General features: G+C 42.0%; 1 protein-coding gene across 1 annotated transcript in view; it reads left to right on the forward strand.

Annotated features, from left to right (window-relative positions):
* Window positions 1-238: 238 nt before the first annotated feature.
* DOC2A (double C2 domain alpha) overlaps window positions 239-25,409 on the forward strand; it is a 141,597-nt gene continuing 116,426 nt past the window's right edge. The window contains exons 1-2 of the mRNA XM_082261241.1: window positions 239-375; window positions 2,868-3,125. Of these exons, the coding sequence (XP_082117367.1) occupies window positions 2,876-3,125 (250 nt within the window). The 5' untranslated portion in view covers window positions 239-375; window positions 2,868-2,875. The remainder of the gene's footprint in view (window positions 376-2,867; window positions 3,126-25,409) is intronic.

The raw sequence follows: 25,409 nt of genomic DNA on the forward strand, positions 1-25,409 counted from the left end.
AAAGGGTTGCACGCAGCAGAGCCCGGCTGACAATAGGTGTCCAGGCAGATGGATGTGTCTGGATTGTATTGAATGAGGTCCAAGCATCAAGTGGTTAAGCAGCGGTTGGTGGTGTCTGAGTAATCTTGTGATTGTTTTCCTTCACCTCTGTCTACACTCTTTCCTTTTTTTTTCCCTCTATTCATTTGCTCTTTCTTTGTCTCCACCTCTCCTCTGCTCTCCCTCCCTCCTTCCCCTGCTGTGAGACACAGCAGTCAGGGAGAGAAGCATCATCAGAGGCGATCTAGCCGTTCCTCTGCGTCCTCCGCTCAGCTCCGCTCTCTGCCTCCGTCCCCCAGGAGCCCTGCTGCTGCTTTTAGAGAGCCACGGTGACAGGTAAGTCCATGCTGCTAGGTGGAATGGGTTAACGAGGCAACGCTACCCTTCCCGATCTCTTTCCAAACAGCGGAAGGTTAAAAAAGGGGGGATATTCCGCAGGTATCCGTTTTTTAAGCCAGGAAGGGGTTAAAGCGGCATGGTTGCGAGGGGTTGGCTGGCACCGGAAGGGTCAGCGGTTTTCTTGCAAGTTACGATAATCATTATCTACATGAAAGAACAGGTTGGTGAGGTTGCGCAATGGCAATGGTGGTGGAAGTTGGCGTTGAGGTGCTGTGCCATGCATGTATTTGGATCCCATAGTGGAGGCACATGGGGGTTATCACAATTTTCATGGACATAGTAAAAGGACGTGACTGTCCTACGGCCGCCACAACAGACACGTTCCGGGGGTTTACTGCTATGCCATAAAAACCTTTTCTAACTTACAGTACTACTGCACCACTGAAATCCTACCAACTACTGCAATCTACCTGCTGGATCCTTACCACCAGTTGTACTCTACCCTCTAGATCCCTACCAGCTCTTGACTTGCACTATACCCCCTTGGGTCCCTACCACCTCTTGCACTCTACCCTCTGGATCCCTACCACCTCTTGCACTCTACCCTCTGGATCCCTACCACCTGCTGCACTCTACATGCTGGATCCTTTCCACCTGCTGCACTCTACCTTCTGGATCCCTACCACCTACTGCACCCAACCCTCTAGATCCCTACAACCTGCAGCAGTCAACCCTCTAGATCCGTACGACATGCTGCACTCTACCCTTTGGATCCCTACCACCTGCTGTACCCAACCCTCTAGATCCCTACTACCTGCAGCAGTCAACCCTCTAGATCCCTATGACATGCTGCACTCTACCCTCTGGATCCCTACCACCTGCTGCAATCTTCCCACTGGATCCCCACCACTTTCTGCACTCAACCCTCTAGATCCCTAACACCTGCTGCACTCTACCCTCTGGATACCTACCACCTGCTGCACTCTACCATCTGGATCCCTACCACCTGCTGCAATCTTCCCACTTTCTGCACCCAACCCTCTAGATCCTTACTACCTGCAGTACTCAACCTGTTAGATCCTTACCACCTGCAGCACTCTTTTGTCTAGATCCCTACCACCTGCTGCACTCAACCCTTTAAATGCCTACCACCTGCTGCACTCAAACGGTAGAAACCCTACTCCTCTTCCCTGCTGCCTGCTGCACTTTACCTGCTGGATCCCTACCACCTGCTGCCCCCAATCCTCTAGATCCCTACTACCGGCAGCAGTCAACTCCCTAGATCCCTACCACCTGCTGCACTCTACCCACTGGATCCCTACCGCCTGCTGCACTCTACCCACTGGATTCCTACCACCTGCTGCACTTTATTAATGGGCACCCTACCATCTGCTGAACCCAACACTCTAGATTCCTTACCACCTGCAGCACTCAACCTACTAGATCCCTACCACCTGCTGCACCAACTCCTACTACCCACCGCACTCAACCTGTAGAAGCCCTTGTACCTGCTGCACTCTACTCACAGGATCGCTACCACCTGCTGCACTCTACTCACCGGATCCCTATTACCTGCAGCACTCCATCCATGGGAACCCTGCTGCCAGCTGCACTATAACTACTGGATTGCTGCTACATGCTGCACTCTACCCACTGAATCCACTAGCTATTGCATTATACCTGCTGGATCCCTACTACATGCCACACTCTACCCACAGGATCCCTACTAGCTGCAACATGCTACCAACTGAATTTCTGCCACCTGCTGCATGCTACAAACTGTATACCTATCACCTGCTGAACCTTATCCACTGGATCCGTACTACCTGCTATAGCCTATTGGATAAATCCCTGCTACCCATTGCACTTACTTCGGTAGCTCCCTACTACCTTCTGCACTCTATCAGCAGTACTCTATCCATTAAATGCACTGATCTCTTCTACCTGCTACATTTTTTCTACTAAATCCCTATGACCTTTTTTTATCAACTGGATCCCTACTACCCACTGCACTCTGTACATTGGATTTTTTGTTTTCCACATTCTGCCCACTAGTTCTTGTACTTTATCCACAGGTTCCCTATTACTTGATGATCCCTGTATAGATCAGTTGGATTTTCTCTGGGTGCTGAGCACCCAATGCATGCCCCCTCGGCTCTCCTCAGTGGTCCCTTGCCAACCATAGCATGTGTTGCACCCGATCCTTTACACCTTATGTACATTATGCAACAGATGCCCTTTGCACTCTAAGCAGCGCATCCCATCCTACCTACTGCATTTCAGCCAGTGGTTCCCTTTGTACTTGTTGCGCAAAATCCGCTGGGTCTAGTACCGCAGCTTTGCATCTTCTTCAATCAGTGCCTTATAGCCGTTTTTACATTTTATTACCGCTATGCTTCCTCCACCAGTGTTGCATTTTTAATTATTATGACATTTTTGTCACAAGTGCTCTTGGTCTTCCCTGACTCTCTTTCTCTTTCTGTTTGCAGGAACGCCGATGACAGTACGGCGAGGCGACAAGGTGCCCATCAGTATCCAGGAGCACATGGCCATCAACGTGTGCCCGGGACCCATCCGCCCCATCCAGCAGATCTCTGACTACTTCCCCAGGTTCACTCCATGGCTGGAAGGGGCCTCCTCTCCCACCGGGCCCCAGCACACCCTCGCCCCGCTGGACATACGCCCCCAGGTGCCAGAGCTAGAGACCGACTCCACCGACCTGGACAACTACGACTCTGATGACGGCAGTGAGTATTTCTGCTCAAAACCCATGCTGGTGTCTTTTCTGGTGTCATTTAAAGGGGACGTCCGCCCAGCTGCAGAGTGTCTTCAGAGCCTGCTGGAATGTTTCCTAGTAAACACAGCCAGCTTTTCCTCCTCTGCCATTAAATTGCAATTTGCTTTTCACTCGGTAGCCAGCTGAGATGCCAGCCGTAAACAGAATCGAGTCACGGCCATCACGTAGTACTCAGCTGGAAGAGATCGCTATACTCTTAAGGGGGGGGGGGGCTATATAAGTAAAAAAAAAAGAAAAAGTGTCTGCTTTGCCCTCGGCAACATAATTCCAGTTGTCACATTTTTCTGTAGCAGGTTTGATGCAGTGTATACCAACTACGCGTTCTCCTCCCTTCGCTTTTATAACATGGCCCAGCTTTATAACAAATAGTATCTGACGGTAAAGATGCCATTTTATGGGACCGGCCAATTCTTTTTACAAGGGTTCTCATACCACTTCTTTCAAGCACAGTTCTTTGTCTCTTCTCTATACCTTACAATTAGTTTCTGATGGCAATCTTTTCAAATAGTGGAAGTCCTCTAAAAATGCACTAGAGACGGTTGAAATTTTTCATTTTTCTTTAAATCTCGGTGGAAATTTAGAGGTTCTATTGAATTTACAACATTTTGGCAAAATGTATTGGAGTCGGTGGAGAAGGTGAAGTCAAGGTTATTTTTGGTGGTTTTTAGGGTTACAGTTAAAGTTAGGGTTAGAGAGTTACGTTTATAGTTGGGGTTAGAGGCTTACAGCTAGGTTTAGGTTGAAGGGTTCTCATACCACTTCTTTCAAGCACAGTTCTTTGTCTCTTCTCTATACCTTACAATTCCTTTCTGACGGCAATGTTCTCAAATAGTGGAAGTCCTCTAAAAATGCACCAGAGACGGTTGAGATTTTTAATTTTTCCTTAAATTTCAGTGGAAATTTAGAGGTTCTGGTGAATTTGCAACATTTTGGCAAAATTTATTGGAGTCGGTGGAGAAGGTGAAGTTAAGGTTTTTTTTTGGTGGTTTTTAGGGTTACAGTAAGAGTTAGGGTTAGAGAGTTACGTTTATAGTTGGGGTTAGAGGCTTACAGCTAGGTTTAGGTTGAAGTGTTCTCATACCACTTCTTTCAAGCACAGTTCTTTGTCTCTTCTCTATACCTTACAATTGGTTTCTGATGGCAATCTTTTCAAATAGTGGAAGTCCTCTAAAAATGCACCAGCGATGGTTGAGATTTTAAATTTTTCCTCAAATTTCAGTGGAAATTTAGAGGTTCTGGTGAATTTGCAACATTTTGGCAAAATTTTATGGAGTCGGTGGAGAAGGTGAAGTCAAGGTTTTTTTTTGGTGGTTTTTAGGGTTACAGTAAGAGTTAGGGTTAGAGAGTTACGTTTATAGTTGGGGTTAGAGGCTTACAGCTAGGTTTAGGTTGAAGGTTTCTCATACCACTTCTTTCAAGCACAGTTCTTTGTCTCTTCTCTATACCTTACAATTCCTTTCTGACGGCAATCTTTTCAAGTTGTGGAAGTCCTCTAAAAATGCACCAGACATGGTTGAGATTTTTAATTTTTCCTCAAATTTCGGTGGAAATTTAGAGGTTCTGGTGAATTTACAACAGTTTGGAAAAATTTTTTGGAGTCGGTGGAGAAGGTGAAGTCAAGGTTATTTTTGGTGGTTTTTAGGGTTACAGTTAGAGTTAGGATTAGAGAGTTACGTTTATAGTTGGGGTTAGAGGATTACAGCTATGTTTAGGTTTAGGTTGAAGGGTTAGGATAAGGGTTAGAGTCTGGAGAGGAGATTTTTTATTTTGCTGAAATTTCTGTGAAATTTTAAAGATTCTAGTGAAATTTCAAACTTTTGGTGAAATTCATTGAAATCAATGTGGAAATCAAAGTTAAGGTTTGTTTTTGTTATTTTGGGGTTATGGTTAGAGCTGGGGCTAGAAGGTAATGGTTAGAGTTGGGGTTAGGGTTAGAGCCTGGAAAAGAGAATTCTCAGAATAATTTTAATTATGCCTACATTTCAGTGACAATTTATAGATTCCCACAAAATGTCAACATTTTGACAATAGGTAAAGTTGACCTAAGGTTGTTTTTAGGGTTAGGATTAGAGTTTGTGTTAGATTTAGAGATAGGGTAGGTTAGGGTTAGAAGCTTAGGGTTAAAGTTAGGGTTACAGCTAAGTTTAGGTTAGGCTTAGAAGGTTAGGGTAAGGTGGTTAGGGTTAGGGAAGGGAAGGGTGGTTAGAGTCAGGGTTAGGGAGTTAAGGTTAGGTTTAGGGTTAGATTAGGAGAAGATGGTTAGAGTCAGATTTGGTGTTGGGTTCGGGTGGTGGTTGGGGTTAGGTTAGGGTTGAGAGTTAGAGTTAGGCATAGGTTTTGGGTAGGGGCTAAGGTGGTTATGTTTAGTTTTGGGGGTTAGGTTAGGGTAAGGTGGTAAGAGTTAAAGTTAGGGTTAGGAGAGGGAGTTAGATTTAAGGTTAGGTTAGGGTGGTGGTTGAGTAAGTTAGGGTAAGGTGATTAAGTTAGGGTAGGGGGGCTAAGTTAGGGTAAAGTTTAGGCCAGGCATCACTTAATGGCGGACCACTGAGTAAATGTCCCATCCAGACCCGCAGCAGTCGTGCCATTTAGGATATGCTTTTTCCCCTCCACCACCGCTAGCTCTGTAGTCTTTGCAGAGCTGACATTGGAAGAGCAGCACAACGATGGACAAAGGGTGGGATCTGGCCCTGTTAACTGATTGGTTGCTAGGACTGCCCTGCATTCTAGCAACCAATCAGTTAACTGGGGCAGCTCCCACCCTCCATCCATTGGTTCTCTGCACATCCAATGTCAGCTGCTGTGCCTCCTGCCCTCCCCCCTATGTAAGGTAGGACAGGGAAGAGATGTAAAGGGGGGGGTCAGAAAGTGTAATATGAAGGAGGGTGATATAAAAGGGAGGCGAGGATACGATTGTGAAGGGAGTTATATGAAGGGGGATTGGTTTCTACAAAGGGGGTGAGGACAGGAATATAAAGGGGGGGTTTAAAAAGGGGGTGAGCACAGGAATGTGAAGGAGGGGCAATAAAGAGGATGAGGACAGGAATGTGAAGGGGGGGCTATAAAGAGGGTGAGGACAGAAATGTGAAGGGGGGTGCTATAAAGGGGGTTTGGACAGAAATATGAAGGGGGGCTAGGGAATGCAAACTAAAGTAGGTGCTATAAGGGGGGAGAGGACAATATTTGGAAGGGGAGCTGGGAACTGCAATGTGAAAGAGGGGTACTATAAAGGGGGTGAGGACATGAATGTGAAGGGGGTGATATGAAGGGGCTGGGAACTGCAATTTGAAGTAGGGGTGATATAAAGGGGGGCAGAGGACAAGAATGTGAAGAGGGGCTGAGGACTATAATGTGAAGGGGGGGATGATGTGCAGGGGGACTGAGAACATTATGTAATACCAGGATTGTGATGTGAAGGATCTGAGGCTCACATCATTGTATACTGCTTTCTGTGTGTAGGTGGCTCATTTATTTCAGTGGGCTACCTCATAAGAAGAAACGCAGAAAAATAATTCCCTGACCCTTTTTTTTTTAAATTGCGCCGTGCCGAGTTGGAAACATGCGGTGTGGTACTCTCAAAAATGCGCCATGTGTACCATTATGCAGAGGAGCCATTGGCATGATTCGGACCTCTGCTGCAAGAAAATTTTACTGACTGGACCTTTGTGAATTTTAATCCAATACCCCTGTTTTAGGGTAAGGGTTAAGGTAGTTAGGTTTAAGTTGGGGGTTAGAGTTAGATTAGGGTAAGGTGATTAGTGTTAGAAGAGGGAGTTAAGGTTAGATTTAAGGTTAGGTTAGGGTAGGGCTGGACAAAGACATTGTGCTGCCTGGGTCCAAGAATAAAATGCTACCCCCTCCCCACCCCAATAAAAAAATCACACCCACCAAAAGGCCCCCTGCAAAACGAAAAACCCTCTGGGGGGACTTTAACGGGCATTACACTGAGAAGTATATTTGTGTAAAACAGCGTAATGCCCGTTAAAGTCCCACTAGAGGGTTTTTCGTTTTGCTTTGTGCCAATTAGGGATGTGGGCATTCTATAAGACACTTCTATCTTTGACCTAACTACCTATAACCTGACCAAAAGTCCCCCCTGTGCATTATTTTATATAAATATAACATTTCGAAAATATATTACATACTGTTATCTTCTTCCATAACTCACCACTGGACTGGTCCACCAAACACCCGCTATCTGTCCTCAGTCCTCCTGTGTCTGCCACGCCCAACGCCCTAGAAGATCCAGCCTGCTCTGCGTGAGATGGAGTGCGCTGATGTCTGATGTCATTACGCTCACCACGATCACGTGAGGGACGTTCCCCAGAGGAGACGCTCCATCTCCTCATACTCATCAGTTTGCCCTACGGACGGCTGTATAAGATGGTGAAATGCCACCCATAACGCGCAACAAACTGACGACACACCAGACTGCTGAAAAAAAATATTGGGAGTCAATTTGCTGCCTCTCTCCAAGTGGTGCCTGGGTCCAATGGACCCAGTGGGACCCATGGTAGGGCCGGCCCCGGGTTAGGGTGGTGGTTGGAGTTAGAGTAAGGCGATTTAGGGTTAGATGGTTAGGATTAGGACCTTTAAATTGTTTTCACGGGCTACAAAATCTCAATACAATTATTCTGGAGCAGTTCTTGAGCCAAAACAGCCCCTCATTAGCCTCAGTATTTTATTTTTGTGCAGAAAGAAAAACAGGGAGTGACAAAACAACCCCAAACTGAAACAAACTAAACTACCCTAAAATGCACAGTTATATGTATCCCAATTTTGTCCTTAATGAAATCAATCTAGATGCCACATGCCGGTATTAGAAGATATTTGAGGGATATGAGTTAAAGAAATTTTTAAAGTGTGACAGCATTTCTATAATGGAAAAATCTTTATTTTCAATTTCATAAAGGAAATCATTACAAAAAAATACACAAAAAGAAGTTTTGTTATCACTAATAATGCCATCATCACGGGAATAGCTGCATATTATTCCCATACAATTGCCTTTTGCCCATTTACAATCCAATATAAACACTCAGTTCTATAAGTCACTAGACTTTATATGGCAGAAGGCATCGATATTTTGTTTGCAAGATGTTGGCTATATATTACGCGTTTTTCAGACCCGGTCTGCTTCATCGGACCACATGGGAATATCCACAATTATGTAAATATACAATTAGTTACAACTTATTCCATTAATTATACATACATGTTCCATCTTCATGAATTAATTACTTACAAACATTTCAAGTGAAGTGAAACAAACTCAACTACTCGAAATACAACCCCCCCCCCCAAAAAAAAATAAAAATGAATAAATAAATAAATAATTAAAAAAAAAAGTAAAAAGGGGGTATTCTCAGCAATGAATCACTCTGATTAGTAGTGCCACATCCCTATATTGGATATAGAAAAAATATTCCCCTGAGGGTTTGGGACTTTAAGTCCATTCACACTAATACCACTTGTCAGCCTGACAAGTCGCGGACCGTCGTGGTCCATTCTGTGGTACAGGAACGGTTCTAATAGGAACGAAAACAAGTCGCTCCGACTTAGAAGAAGGTTCCTGTACTACTTCGGGGCGACCTGGAGAAACTTGCATAGACATTCATTTTATGAAGTCCGTGCAAGTCGCGCTGCACGCGACTTCGCAGGTCACCCACGAAGTCGTGCCGCTTCAGTGTGAATGCGGTGTAAAGGCACGAAAAATATCCATAAATGTGTTTATAAAAAATCTTACATTTTATTGACATATAATAGAAAGCCATTGCACATATATAATAAATGCAAACAATTGATCATAGAAATATCAATACAAAGAAAGTGATATTCTATTGCAGCATTATAGTACCCAACGCGTTTCAAAGCTTTTGTGTGTGCTTCTTCTTCAGGGGTATATGTAGTATGCAGAAATAATACATATACCCCTGAATTTTTTTATATATGTGCTATGGTTTTCTATTATATGTCAATAAAATGTACATTTTTTTTATAAACACATTTATGGATATTTTTTGTGCCTTTAAAGTCCCAAACTCTCAGGGAAATATTTTTTCTATTTTAAAAAAAGTAGGATTTTTTTTTTTTTGTTAATGCAAATTGTGCCTATGTAGTTTAATTAGCGAAATTGAAAATTTAAGCTTTGATGTAATTTTGTGGCAATATCAATTTTGCCAACATGTCTTTTCCCATCCCTACAATGCATTAGGCTGAGTATGTTTTATGAAGCCAACGGTCATGTCTAATGTTTACCATGGCTTGCTTACATGAGCCTTCAGGTTCTCTAAATAAATAATATAAAAAAAGTACAAATGTATGTATGCAAATTTTTTCTTAAGCAGCTTAATGAATAAAATTGGGATTTTGTGCTTTGATGTACCTTCCTGGCAATGTCAAATTTATCAAAATTGCTCTTCCCATCTCTACAGTGCAGAAGGCGGTGGTATGAAGCCAATGGGCATGTCTAGTGTTACCAAAGCTTGCTTACTGGAGTCTTCAGGGTCTATAAAAAAAAAATGATAATTTTCTAAAAAAAAAAAAAGTAGATTTTGTGCCTACAATTTTTTGCCTAAGCAGCTTAATGAGTAAAATTGAGATTTTCAGCTTTTGCATATTTTTTGCATGGTGATATCAGTTTTGCTCTTCTTATCCCTACAGCAATACCAGCCTGGCGGTCTATGTGGTATGAAGCCAATGGGCATGCTTAGTGTTATCATGGCTTGCTTACATGGGTCTCCAGGGTCTGCAATTCTTTTAACGCATGAGGCGAAATCAAGACTTGGAACTAAGTCGTTCCTCAAATGTTAGTTAATATTGGTTCTTGCCAAATAGATCTTGGCCATTTGGAAGACACAAAGTGGGGACACAAACCCAGAGAAGTAGGACCCACCCTCAGGGCTGCTGATAGGGGGGGACCACCAGTCCTCCTGTAGGGGGCCCAGGCTTACAGGGGGGCCCAAACAACAGAGGGGATCAGTGCGGTCGGACAGAGGGGCAATTACAGGATGCCCTGTGTAGCTCCCTGCAGCAGCTGAAAAGCGATTTCTCTCCCTCTTGCTGGCTTTCAGCTGCTGCAGGGAGGGACACAGACACTGGGCCCCCTGCCGAAGCTGCTGGCTTCCCTGTCCCGTAAAAAAAAAATTGTAAAAAAAAAAAAAAATTTAAAATAAAATTTTAGGTAAAACATTTAAACATTTTTTTCTAATTATAAAATGTTTTTCAAAAATGTAAAAAACAATTTAAAAAAAGCTTCTTTGTTATCTTTGTGTCCCTTAAGAACGATTTTAGTATATTTTTCATGAAAATGTTGTTTTGATATATTCGAAGCGGGGCCCTGCCAGGTAGGCTGTACGGGGCCCTGTGATTTCTATCAGCAGCCCTGCCCACCCTACTTAGGGAGGATAAGATGAAAAGAGGGATCTGAGTACTGAAAGATCAATTAAAAAGTCATACATATTTTTCATGCCTGATAACAAAGTTACATAAGTTGAAAAGAAATATCCAACAAGTTTCCAAGGCATCCCCCTTCATCAGAGCTAGAATACAAAAATATATATGTGAATAGTAAAAAAGTGTATAAATCATAAATAAAAACACCAGATGAGCAAGAAACTCTTCATTGTGGCTTTAAATGAATGGATACAAGCAAGCTATTTTATACCAATCATAAAAAAAAAAATAATAATAATATATTCATCTAAAATGACATGATCTTCACTCTAAAATGAATATGACTATAAAAATAAAATGACTTTAAACAATAGACATGTTAAAAAACAAATCTATATATAAAAAAATAATATATAAAAACTGTATTATAAATATATAGAGAAAGAGAAATATAATAAAAATAATACACAGATATAGAGAAAATAATAGAGAAATCTAACAAAAATAATAAAGATATAGAGAAATTGAATAAAATAATAACGATATAGAGAAAAGAATAGAGAAATCAAATAAAATAATAAAGATATGGAGAAAAGAAATAGAGAAATGTATTAAAATAATAAAGATTTAGAGAAAAGGCTAGAGAAATCGAATAAAATAATAAAGATATAGAGAAATTGAATAAAATAATAAAGATATAGAGAAAAGAATAGAGAAATTACCGTATTTATCGGCGTATAACACGCACTGGCGTATAACACGCACCTCAAATTTAGGAGGGAAATTTTAGGAAAAAAGCATAAATTCAAAATAAACAGCATTGAACTTAGAACTTTTTTTTTTTAATCAAATGCAGTCTTACCTGTGCCCATGAATGCAGCCTCATCAGTGCAGTGTCCCCAATGCAGTCTCGCCAGCACAGTGTCCCCAATGCAGCCTCGCCAGCACAGTGTCCCCAAGGCAGCCTTGCCACCATAGTGTCCCCAAAGCAGCCTTGCTAGCACAGTGTCCCCAATGTAGCCTCGCCAGCGCAGTGTCCCCAATGCAGCCTCGCCAGCACAGTGTCCCCAAAGCAGCCTCGCCAACACAGTGTCCCCAAAGCAGTCTCGCCAGGGCCATTTCACAGAGCGGTGATATATTTTTTAAAAAAAAGCCAGGCAGCGCTAAGAAGCAGAGGGAGGCCGGCCGGGCCAAAGAGAAGGGATGACCAGCGGCCGCTGCAATCTGACGTCCTGGCGCCTATGATAGACGTCACACGTCCTGCGTCCCGGCATTGGGCCACTGTACTGTCTATCATAGGAGGCGGGACTTCCTATGACAGCAACCGCTTGTCCTTTCTTCTGCTCGGCCCACCCCCCTCTGGCTCTCAGCGCTGCCTGGCCTTTTTTTTTTTTTTTTAATATATCGGCATATAACATGCACTGGTGTTTTGCCCTCCATTTTTAGGAGGAAAAAGTGTGTGTTATACGCCGATAAATACGGTAATTAAAATAATAAAGATATGGAGAAAAGAATAGAGGCATGTATTAAAATAATAAGGATCTGGAGAAAAGACTAGAGAAATCAAATAAAATAATAAAAAAAATAGAGAAAAAAATAGAGAAATTGAATAAAATAATAAAAGATATAGAGAAAAGAATAGAGGAATTTAATAAAATAATAAAAAAATAGAGAAAAGAATAGAAAAATTGAATACAGTAATAAAGATATAGAGAAAGAAATAGAGAAATCAAATAAAATAATAAAGATATAGTGAAGGGGAAATAGAAATATAACATAAATAATAATAATAATGGCATATAATAAAAATAATATAGGTAAATAATAGAAATAGGCAAGCATGTTCATTGTAGACATGATTCGATTTTGGGAGCCGATCTCATTATCAAACATAGGGTCACACTCCTTTAAGAAAGTATTCAGCTGGCAATGGTTGAGCTTTGATCGGAATTATCCGCTGTAACGTAGAACGATCGTTTTTTTTAGAAGTGTTCCTTTTGTATTGCGTTGTGTCGCGTTGACATTTTCTAAGCATAGCCTGCCCCGTAGACAGACAAACGCAATGTGTTTACCATGCATTTGAGGTGCTTTTACTGCAATGACCTTGTAAAAGGAAGAAAAACTTTATTTTTTAGTAACATCTGCTGATCATCTGCATCAAACTCAAAGGAACGCATTGTAAATGCATGTCAGGTGTCCCTCCAAAGCATCTTAGACATCATTCTTTTTTTTTTTTTTTTTTTTTTGATGGATGGAGCTAATGGAATGCGTTCTGCTAGGTGTGTTTGGAATAAATCTTTCTCTATCTACACAAGTAGGGTGTGGTTGTGTCTGAAAAAGGATGTGGGTAGGAGAGCAAAGAAGGAAACAGACATATTAATATGAGGATCTTCTTCCAAAACCATATAAAAGATTGTAAAAATCTATATAGAGGACATTTACTGTTCAGCCATAACAATATGACCACCCACTGCAACCCATGCAGTCATGGACTCCAGTAGACCTCTGATGGTATGCTGTGGTATCTGGTACCAAGCTGTTAGTAGCAGATACTTTAAGTCCTGTGGGTTGTGAGGTAGGGCCTCCATGAACTTGTTTGTCCAGCCGATCCCTCAGATGCTTGATTGGATTGAGATCTGATGATTTTGGAACTCAAATCAACATCTTGAGCTCATTGTTGTGCTCCTCAAACCATTTTTTGAATTCACCAGTTAGTCATTTTTCTATCCTTGGACAACTTTTGGTCAGTCCTGACCACTGCAGACCGTGAACATCCCACAAGAGCTGCAGTTTTGGAGTTGCTCTGACCCAGCCGTCTAGCTCCATGTTTCTCAACCTTTTTTCAGTCAAGGTATCCTTTAAAATTATGGACAGTCTCGAAGCGCCCTTTAAAATTATGGACAGTCTCGAAGCGCCCTTTAAAATTATGGACAGTCTCGAAGCACCCTTTAAAATTATGAACAGTCTCGAAGCACCCTTTAAAATTATGGACAGTCTCGAAGCACCCTTTAAAATTATGGACAGTCTCGAAAGGCCCTTAAAAATTATGAACAGTCTCAAAGCGCTCTTTAAAATTATGGACAGTCTCGAAGCACCCTTTAAAATTATGGACAGTCTCGAAGCACCCTTTAAAATTATGGACAGTCTCGAAAGGCCCTTAAAAATTATGGACAGTCTCGAAGCGCCCTTTAAAATTATGGACAGTCTCGAAGCACCCTTTAAAATTATGGACAGTCTCGAAAGGCCCTTAAAAATTATGAACAGTCTCAAAGCGCTCTTTAAAATTATGGACAGTCTTGAAGCGCCCTTTAACCACTTTACCACCGGAGGATTTTGCTGTCTTACGTCTGGGCCACTTTTTGCGATTCGGCACTGTGCAACTTTACCTGACAATTGCGCAGTCATGCAACGCCATACCCAAACTAAATTTACGTCCTTTTTTTCCCCACAAACAGAGCTTTCTTTTGGTGGTAATTGATCATCTCTGCGATTTTTATTTTTTGCGATATTAATAAAAAAAAAGCGACAATTTTGAAAAAATAACAATATTTTTCTACTTTGACAGTTAGAAAATATCCAATATATTCAATTCTTGTCATATATTTAGGCCAAAATGTATTTAGCTACATGTCTTTGACAAAAAAATTCTCAATGAGCGTATTTTTAACCGCTTTAAGACCGGAAGATTTTACCCCACTCCTGACCAGGCCATATTTTGCGATTCGGCACTGCGTTACTTTAACGGACAATTGCGTGGTCGTCGAATTGACGTCCTTTTTTCCCCCCACAAATAGAGCTTTCTTTTGGTGGTATTTCATCACCTGTGCAATTTTTACTTTTTGCGCTATAAACAAAAAAAGAGCGACAATTTTGAAAAAATAACAATATTTTTCAATTTTTTTTACATGAAATTCCCCCCCCCCCCCCAAAAAAAATGTAAAAATCAAAATTTTTTAACATTTTAGGCCAATTTGTTTTCTGCTACATATTTTTGGTAAAAAAAATCGCAATAAGCGTATTTTGATTGGTTTGCGCAAAAGTTATCGCAGCTACTAACTACGGGAAATTTATGTCATTTTTATTGTTTTTTTTTTTAACTAGTAATGGCGGCAATCTGGCAGTGATCTGCGATTTTTTTTGCGGGACTGCGACATTGCGGCGGACAGATCGGACCCTTGACTGACATTTTTGACACTTTTGTGGGTATCAGTGACATTACTACAGTAATTAGTGCCATACATATGCACTGTTACTGTAAAAATTACACTGGCAGGGAAGGGGTTAACTTTTATTGGTGATCAAGGGGTTAATGTATGCCTGGTGCTTACTAACGTGTGTGGGGGGAGGGGACTATGTGACACAGGGACAGATCGCAGGTTCAGCTATGCTGAATCCTGTAATCTGACCCTGCCTGTCACTTAGGAGATCCGCCCGCTTTGTTTACACAAGCGGGCGGATTTCCACACTCGATTCCCCGACGATCGAGGAAGAGCAGCAGTGATCACCGCCGCTCCTCCCCTGGCCCGACTCCCGCTGTGACTGAAAGCAGCGGGAGCGAGCCTCCGGCGCCGCGCGCGCGCCGCCGAGAGAGGGGATCATCGCCAGACGATAACGAGCCACTTTGCCGCAGTACAGTCAACGTGACCGGTCGGCAAGTGGTTAAAATTATGGACCATCTCGAGGCACCCCATTCTAAAATGTAAAAACCTATTCTAATAATTTTACAACCTATCAACAGAGGATGTCATTGGCTGTTAGGACGCAGACAGCTAGAAGGTCATAATGGTGCACAATGGAAACCTGTGGCTTTGTGTAACTAAAAAGGAGGCTTCATCCACCTGCTGGCTTGTATACAATTTTTGGGTATTTTTAAGGCATTTTTGCCAGAGCAATCCTGAAGAAACTTGAAGGCACCCTGGTTGAAAAAGGCTGGTCTAGCCATTACAATTTGGACCTTGTCAAAGTCACTTAAATCATACTTGCCCATTTTTTCAGCTTTCAGCACATTAACTTCAGGGACAACCTGTTCATTTGCTGTCTAATATATCCCACCCGCTTTCAGATGCCATTGTACCAGGATAATCAGTGTTATTCACTTTACAGTGAGGGAAAAAAGTATTTGATCCCCTGCTGATTTTGTACGTTCGCCCACTGACAAAGAAATAATCAGTCTATAATTTTAATGGTCGGTTTATTTTAACACTGAGAGACAGAATATATCCAGAAAAACGCATTTCAAAATTGATTTGCATTTTAATGAGTGAAATAAGTATTCACAAAACATGACTTAGTACTTGGCAGCAAAACCCTTGTTGGCAATCATAGAGGTCAGACGTTTCATATAATGGCTACCAAGTTTGCACACATCTCAGGAGGGATTTTGTCCCACTCCTCTTTGCAGATCCTCCTTAAGTCACTAAGGTTTCCAGGCTGACGTTTGGTAACTCGAACCTTCAGCTTCCTCCGCATATTTTCTATGGGATTAGGGTCTGGAAAATGGCCAGGCCACCCCAGGACCTTAAAGCGGAGTTCCACCCAAAAGTGGAACTTCCGCTTTAGGGAGTCCAGACCCCCCGACATGCCACATTTGGCATGTCATTTTTTTGGGGGGGGGAGCGGGTACCTAGTTTTGACAGGTACCCACTCCCACTTCCGCTCGGAGCGCCGCGGCGCCCTGAGCGGAAGTTCTCCTCTCCCCCTCCCTCCCTGCAATCTTCTGGGACACGTCAGAGGTCCCAGAAGATTGCCAGCCAATCACGGCGCGCAGCACGACTCGCGCATGCGCAGTGGGTACCCGGCTGTGAAGCCGCAAACTGTAACAGCCGGGTGCCCACAGCAGTGATGCCGGCGCCAAGGGAGAGGATCGAGGCTTCGGGCGGCCGCATCGCTGGACCGTTGGACAGGTGAGTAAATGGCTGGAACTCCGCTTTAATGTGCTTCTTCTTGAGCTACTCCTTTGTTGCCTTGGTCGTGTTTTTTGGGTCGTTGTCATGCTGGAATATCCATCTACGACCCATTCTCAATGCCCTGGCTGAGGGAAGGAGGTTCTCACCCAAGATTTGATGTTACATGGCACCGTCCTTCGTCCCTTTGATGTGGTGAAGTTGTCCTGTCCCCTTAGCAGAAAAATACCCCCAAAGCATAATGTTTCCACCTCCATGTTTGACAGTGAGGATGGTGTTCTTGGGGTCATTCCTCCTCCTCCAAACATGGTGGGTTGAGTTGATGCCAAAGAGCCCGATTTTGTTCTCATCTGACCACAAAACATTTTCACTCCCCTGAATTATTCAGATGTTCATTAGCAAACTTCAGATGGGCCTGTATATGCGTTTTCTTGAGCAGGGGGACCTTGTGGGTGCTGCAGGATTTCAGTGTACGGCGTAGTGTGTTACCAATTGTTTTCTTGGTGACTATGGTCCCAGCTGCCTTGAGATCATTGACAAGATTCTCCCCTGTAGTTCTGGGCAGATTCCTCACCATTGTCATGATCACTGAAACTCCACGAGGTGAGATCCTGCATGGAGCCCCAGACTAAGGGAGATTGACAGTTATTTTGTGTTTCTTCCATTTGCGAATAATCGCACCAACTGTTGTTACTCTCTCATCAAGCTGTTTGGCGATGGTCTTGTAGCCCATTCCAGCCTCGTGTAGGTCTACAATCTTGTCCCTGACATCCTTGGACAGCTCGTTGGTCTTGGCCATGGTGGAGAGATTGGAATCTGATTGATTGATTATTTCTGTGGACAGGTGTCTTTTATACAGGACAACAAAGAAAATTGCCTCTGCCCCCACCTATAACTGGCCTTTATAGCAAAGAACACATGGAAGGGCAACGCACATGAAACAAACAAAAATAAAAATTCCCAGTTCAATTTGCTAACCAGTTTGCTTACCAACCAAATTAACCTGTCTAACAGTTTGCGTCAAAACAGGGGTTTAGTTAGCACACATTTGCAAATGCATGTGTAAGCTGCAGGGCCACTCCACGGCACCCTGTATTACCTGCAGTCCTATCTCTAGTAAATTTATGAGAGTCTTCACAGTGGAAGCACATGCAAGCTAATGGATAGATAGGGGGCAGGTGAGCCTGGAGGTGGCCCATCTCTCCTATAGGTACTTGGGGGCATAATGGAAGCCCAGCCAATGGTATTACAGCAAAGGCATCCAGTATGTCCACTCACCAGTATACATTAACAACAAAGAAAATGCCCTCTGCCCCCACCTATAACTGGCCTTTATAGCAAAGAACACATGGAAGGGCAACGCACATGAGACAAACAAAATAAAAATTCCCAGTTCAATTTGCTAACCAGTTTGCTTACCAACCAAATTAATCTGTAACAGTTTGCGTCAAAACAGGAGTTTAGTTAGCACACATTTGCAAACGCATGTAGAAGCCTTTAGGAGGGTTGGGCCACCTCCAGGCTCACCTGCCCCCTATCTATCCATTAGCTTGCATGTGCTTCCACTGTGAAGACTCTCATAAATTTACTAGAGTTAGGACTGCAGGTAATACAGGGTTGCCGTGGAGTGGCCCTGCAGCTTACAAATGCGTTTGCAAATGTGTGCTAAACTAAACCCCTGTTTTGACGCAAACTATTAGACAGGTTAATTTGGTTGGTAAGCAAACTGGTTAGCAAATTGAACTGGGCATTTTTATTTTTGTTTGTCTCATGTCTTTTATACAGGTAACAAGCTGAGATTAGGAGCACTCCCTTTAAGAGAGTGCTCCTAATCTCAGCTCATTACCTGTATAAGCCTGGGAGCCAGAAATCTTGCTAATTGATAGGGGATCAAATACTTCTTTCACTCATTAAAATGCAAACCAATGTATAACTTTTTTGAAATGTGTTTTTCTGGATATTTTTGTTGTTGTTCTGGATATTTTTGTTGTTATTCTGTCTCTCACTGTTAAAATAAACCGACCAATAAAATTATAGACTGATCATTTCTTTGTCAGTGGGCAAACGTACAAAATCAGCAGGGGATCAAATACTTTTTCAACGTACAAAATCAGCAGGGGATCAAATACGTGTTCATAAGGTTTGGCTGATCACATAGCTCCCAACTGTCCCTGATTTGGAACAAAGTCCCTCTGTCCCTCATTTTGGTCTGATCTATATAATTGTATATAAAATGCATTTTTAGCTTTCAAAAAGTGTTTCCCAGTGCTAAACCTTTCATCCAATTTGTAAATTGCTGCATTTGTAAATGTCAAAAGCCAATATAAAGGAATAGTAGTGGTATGTAAAGCACTTATGGGTTTAACAAATTTTTTTTATTTTCCATATTTCTCCTTTAACCACTTAAAGACCGAGCCCATTTTTGACACATTTTGTTCACAAGTTAAAATCAGTATTTTTTTGCTAGAAAACTGCTTATATATATATTTTTTTAGCAAAGACTCCGGATAATAAAATGTCGGTCATTGCAATATTTTTTGTCACACGGTATTTGCGCAGTGGTCTTTCAAGCGCCATTTTTTTGGAAAAATTACATTTCACTGCATTTTAAAAAACTAAACAGTAAAGTTAGCCCATTTTTTTTTTTGTATATTGTGAAAGATGATGTCACGCCGAGTAAATAAATACCCAACATGTTACGGTTTAAAATTGCGCACACCCGCAGAATGGCAAAAAACTACGGTCAATAAAAATCTCCATAGGCGACGCTTAGAGTTAGAGTGTAGCTCTTTTTTTTTTAAATTATTGCTCTCGCTCTGGCGATCACGGCGCTACCTCACATGTGTGGTTTGAACAGCGATTTAATTTGCAGCGTGACTTCCCGTATACGTTTTCTTTCGTGCGCGAGCTCACGGCGACGGGATGGCTTTTTTTTCCCCCTATTTATTTATTTATTTATATTTTAGCACAGGTTTTTAAAAAAAAAAAAAAATCTGATCACATTTATTGCTGTCACAAGCAATGTAAACATCCCTTGTGACAGCAATATGCAGTGACAGGTACTCTTTATGGAGGGATCGGGGGTCTAGAAGACCCCAAACCCCTCCACTGCACTTCAATGTATTCAAAATGCCGAAAAAGGGCATTTTTGAATACTGTCACTTTTTTAAATCTGGCACCTTTAGCAGCCGAGTAACCCGGATGAGACATCATGGACGCCACCTCCGGGGTCTGTCATCGGAGACCTGATCAAAGCCGCATCCGGCTTTGATCGGGACTCCAATGAGCCGGCAGACGCGCCGGCTGGTTGATCGGGTCTCCCTGTGGGACGGGAGACCCGGGCAGAGCTGCAGAAGGTGGCGGGAGGGGGGGGGGCATTACGCTGGGTAACGATCGAGTGGCTCCCGAGCTGCATCAGTCATTACCGGCGGAAAGCTGACTGCCGGCTCTAAAAGACGGTACCGGGGTGATGCCTCTAGCTGCACCCATCACCCCAGTACAGCTGGTCGAAAAGTGGTTAAGCAGTGGCGGCCGGTGCTCCATTTTTTTGGGGGGGTGGGGGGCCGGCAGACAAACCCCACCCCCCTACCGGATCCGCAATTACCCCATCCAGGTCACGGTGTTCCGTCAGAATATGCTGACCCTCAGGCCAATGTCTTGAATGAGGTTGGCTGCCTGCTGTGGGTATGAGAGCTCCTTGTCCGGATCCATGCCGGCCCAGTAGGATGGGCTGTATTCTAGCTGCTCCTGGGTGAAGTACCAGTGACCTGAATGTGCCATGCCTGGGTGGGAGAGGACATTCACATTGGGTTGCCTATTATGACGGAACACCGGCTTCTCCTCCCGACCAATCAGGTCTTAAGACCCGCCTCCTGTCTTGTTTGGCAGGGACTAGAAGCCAGAAGACAATAGCAAATATTGATTCGCTAACTTGCGCCCCGAGCCCAACCTTTTTGAAGCCAATTAGAGACTCAGGCTCTAATCACGTGCTAAAAAAAAAAAAAAAACCTCATAGAAATCTATGCGCCCGGCGCCATACATGGACATTAGGGGCCTGGCCGGCCCTAATGGACCGGCCACCGCTGCCTTTAAGGGAGCTAGCAGGTGGTGTGTCCTAGGCCCACTTACTTTTGTTAATAGGTGTCCCTCATTTCTATCTCAAAAAGTTGGGAGGTGTGGTGATCAGTGTATGTTTCTCTGTGCTAGACTCAGATAAGGAATGTTCCTTTAAGCCGTTTCTGAATGTAAGCTGAAGCAGATAATCAAAAATGGACAGTAAAAGCTGAAGTTTGGGAATAAAAGAAAATGAACCCCCACACTGCAAGGGTTACGTGCTTGCTTAGTCTAGGAGTGCAGGGACTTAGCTTATTCCATAAAAATGACAAAAATCTTTCCCCTAGTTTGTAGATGCGATAACTTTTGCGCAAACCGATCAATATACATTTATTGGGATTTTTTTAAAAAAATGATTTCTAATAAATAATACAAAAATATTGTTTCGTTTTTTGTTTTTCAGAATTGTCGCTCTTTTTTTGTGTATAGCGCAAAAACTAAAAATCGCACAGATGATCAAATACCACTAAAAGAAAGCTCAATTTGTGGGTAAAATAAGGACAATTGTATTTGGATACAGCGTTGGACGACCGCACAATTGTCCGTTAACCACTTTAAGACCGAAAGGATTTGCCCCCTTCCTGACCAGGCCCTATTTTGCGATTCGGCACTGCATTACTTTAGCGGACAATTGTGCGGTCGTGCGACGATGTACCCAAACAAAATTTACGTCCTTTTGTTCTCACAAATAGAGCTTTCTTTTGGTTATATTTTATTACCTGTGCAATTTTTATTTTTTGCGCTATAAACAAAAAAATAGCGACAATTTTGAGAAAAAAAACAATATTTTTCACATTCTGCTATATAACATTCCCAAACAAAAAATTCAAAATCAAAAATCAAATTTTTAACATTTTAGGCCAATTTGTTTTCTGCTACATTATTTTGAGAAAATCGCAATAAGCGTATTTTGATTGGTTTGCGCAAAAGTTATCACGTCTACTAACTACGGGAAAGATTTATGTCATTTATATTTATTTTTTTTTTTTTTTACTAGTAATGGCGGCGATCTGCGATTTTTTTGCGGGGACTGCGACATTGCGGTGGACGAATCGGACCCCTAACTGACATTTATGACACTTTTGGGGGTACCAGTGACATTACTACAGTAATCAGTGCTATAAATATGCACTGTTACTGTAATAATGACATTGGCAGGGAAGGGGTTAACCCTGTGGTGATCAAGGGGTTAAATGTGAGCCTAGGGGGAGTGATTCTAACTGGGGGGCGTGGCTTCTGAAATGACCATAGAGACATGTAATCCTATATAGCAGAATCACATGATCTCTATGATGATCCCAGGGAGAAGGACGGCCAGCTGTGATTACAACAGCTGACCGTCCTTCTCTATCAACGGGGAACGATCGCGGGTGTCAGGCAGCAATCGGAGTCGTCTAACACAGGCATCGGCTTCCCCGCTGACGAGCTTGGGCGGGAGCGTGCCGCCGGCGGCGCGCACTCGCCCCCTAGACTCTCAAGAGTGATCGCCGATTCACCCAAGAGCGGCTGCCTGCCGCAGTACTTTTGCGGCGGGCGGTCGTAAAGTGGTTAAAGTAATGCAGTGCTGTATCGCAAAAAGTGGCCTAGTCATTAAGGGGGGAAAACCTTCTGGTCCAGAAGTGGTTAATGAGATATTGATGGTCTAATAAATAAATAAATGTAACAAGGCTCCGCCCTCACCACAGAAATACAACAGAGAGCAGCTTGCATGCTAAAACGTTGGGGATTTTGTAGTGCAGCACATTGTATTGGTGTATAGGGATCATTATTGACTCTACAACACGTAGTGTCCTTGTGCACTGCCGCAACCTCGAAGTGTAAATGGACCCTTAGGGAGTCTCTCACCAAAAAAAACATTTCCTATGCAGAGGATGTTTAAACTTTGACTCGTGTCTTAGCACAGACGTCTGAGAAAATGAAGGAGCCAATCACATGAGCAGGAAATGACATTTCTGGGGGCATTCCGTATACCGACAGTGCAAAGAACGACTCCGGGATGTCATATTCCATTGAATTTATTGACAGACAGCAAGTTACAGCCGCTTCAGATTGGAATGGAAAGATCATTTTTAATAACAATAAATCACAAAAAAGGATTTGCAGCATTTTCTCTTTTTTTGCTATTTTTTTTTCTTTTTTTAACAAGAAGGAAATTTAAGGGAATTTGTTTGAAGGGAAAAAAAAGTATCTACATTTTTTATTTATTTAGTGTGTTTTTGTTTGATTCTGTTTAGTTTATTTAATTTAGTGTTCCTATTTATTTTTGTTTTACCTTTTTTGTGTATTTTATTTTATTTTTATTTTTTTCACTTGTAAAAAAAGAATTATAATAAAAAGGCTAATGGGAGTCAATTTTTCTTTTAAATTAAAGTACAGGTTCAGGATAAATGAAGAGTTTCATTAACAATCAGAAGCCATTTAAAGCTCATTACGCTCTATAAAACCATCAAAACCACTTTGAGTTCATCTTTCTTATTGGTGCCACTGCCAACGCACTTCACAAAAATGACAAACTTCTCTGAAATCTGCTGATTGTTGCTAAAATTTTGAGAAAATAGGAAATTCTCAATTTTGCTCCTCTTCTAGAAACAAAGGACTATTCCTTTTACAAGCCAAATCCTATTTGCAACATTATCAAAACAAGGTAAAACAGAGCTAAAAATATCTATATCAAAATATATATCAATATGAAAAATATCTAGTTATAAAACCTGTAACATTAACCAATTGCCAACTGCCCTATAGCAGTTATACTGCTATGGGGGGGCCGTGCTGGTCGTGATCATGTATTTACAGGTGAAACTCTAAAAATTAGACTATCTTGCAAAAGTTCATTTATTTCAGTAATGCAACTTAAAAGGTGAAAGGAATATATGGGATAGACTCATTACATGCAAAGCGAGATAGTTCAAGCCGTGATTTGTCATAATTGTGGTGATTATGGCTTACAGCTCATGAAAACCCAAAATCCACAATCTCAGTAAATTTAGAATAGTATATGCAATCAATAAAACAAGGAGTGTACATAGAACAATATCAGACCTCTGAAACTTATAAGCATGCATTTGCACTCAGTACATGGTTTGAGCCCCTTTTGCAGCAATTACTGCCTCAATGCGGTGTGGCATGGAGGCGATCAGCCTGTGGCACTGCTGAGGTGTTATGGAAGCTCAGGTTGCTTTGATAGCGGCCTTCAGCTCATCTGCATTGTTGGGTCTGGTGTCTCATCTTCCTCTTGACAATACCCCACAGATTCGTTGGGGTTTAGGTCAGGTGAGTTTGCTGGCCAATCAAGCACAGTGATACCATGATCATGTGACCAGGTATTGGTAGTTTTGGCAGTGTGGGCAGGTTCCAAGTCCTGCTGGAAAATGAAATCAGCATCTCCATAAAGCTGGTCAGCAGAGGGAAGCATGAAGTGCTCTAGAATTTCCTGGTAGAGGGTTGCGTTGACTTTGGACCTGATAAAACACAGTGGACCAACACCAGCAGATGACATATCTGCCCAAATCATCACTGATTGTGGAAAATGTTGCATTTTATTTGGAAATCAAGGTCCCAGAGTCTGGAGGAAGAGTGGAGAGTTAAATAATCCAAGTTGCGTAAGGTCCAGTGGGAAGTTTCCACAGTCCATGATGATTTGGGAAGCCATGTCATTCATTATCCGAAGTTACGAATGCCGCATCTAAACGAATGGAACAGAACGAATATGAATGCATCCGAAGTTATGAAGGATCCAAAGTAACAAATGCTGCATCTATACGAATGTAATGTAACGAATATAAATGCACCTGAAGTTACGAATTATCCAAAGTAACGAATGCCGAAGGGATTGTAACAAATACGAATGCATCTGAAGTTAAGGATTAACCGAAGTAATGAATGCCGCATCTAAATGAATAGAATGGAAGGAATACGACTGCATCCGAAGTAACGAATTACCTAAAGTAAGGATACCGCATCTAAACTAATGGAACTGAACGAATATGAATGCGTCAGAAGTTACGAATTATCCAAAGTAACAAATGCCGCATCTAAACGAATAGAATGGAACTAATATGAATGCATCCGAAGTTACAAAGGATCCAAGGTAACGATACCGCATCTAAGCTAATGAAACGGAATGAATATAAATGCACCTGAAGTTACGAATTATCTAAAATAATGAATGCTGCATCTAAACGAAAGAATCGTAACAAATACGAATGTATCCAAAGTTAGAAATTATCTGAAGTAACGAATGCTGCATCTAAACAAATATAACATTCGAAGTTACGAAGGATCCGAAGTAACCAATGCCGCTCCTAAACGAATGGAATGGAACGAATACGAATGCATCCACAGTTACAATCGGAACGGAAGGAATTAAGAATGCATCCGAAGTTATGAATTATTCAAAGTAACGAATGCCACATCTAAACTAATATAACGGAACTAATATGAATGCATCCGAAGTTAGGAATTATTCAAAGTAACGAATGCTGCATCTAAACTAATATAACGGAACAAATACAAATGCATTCAAAGTTAGGAAGGATGCAAAGTAACGAATGCCGCATCTAAAGAAATGGAATGGAACGAATACGAATGCATCCAAAATTACGAATTATCCAAAGTATCAAATGCCGCATCTAAATGAATGGAATAGAACGAATAAAAATGCATCCGAAGTTACGAATGATCCGAAGTAACAAATACAGAAAAAAAACAAACAAACAAATGAAATGAAAACAAAACAAATTTTTCAGAAGTGCACAGGTCTACCTTTATCCTTATCTAAGCTATGTTCCTATTTTCTCGGATATTTTTCATACATTATTCACCGT

This window comes from Pelophylax lessonae (genome assembly GCF_965119305.1).
Source record: "Pelophylax lessonae genome assembly, chromosome: 6".
In the NCBI taxonomy this organism is placed as follows: domain Eukaryota; kingdom Metazoa; phylum Chordata; class Amphibia; order Anura; family Ranidae; genus Pelophylax; species Pelophylax lessonae.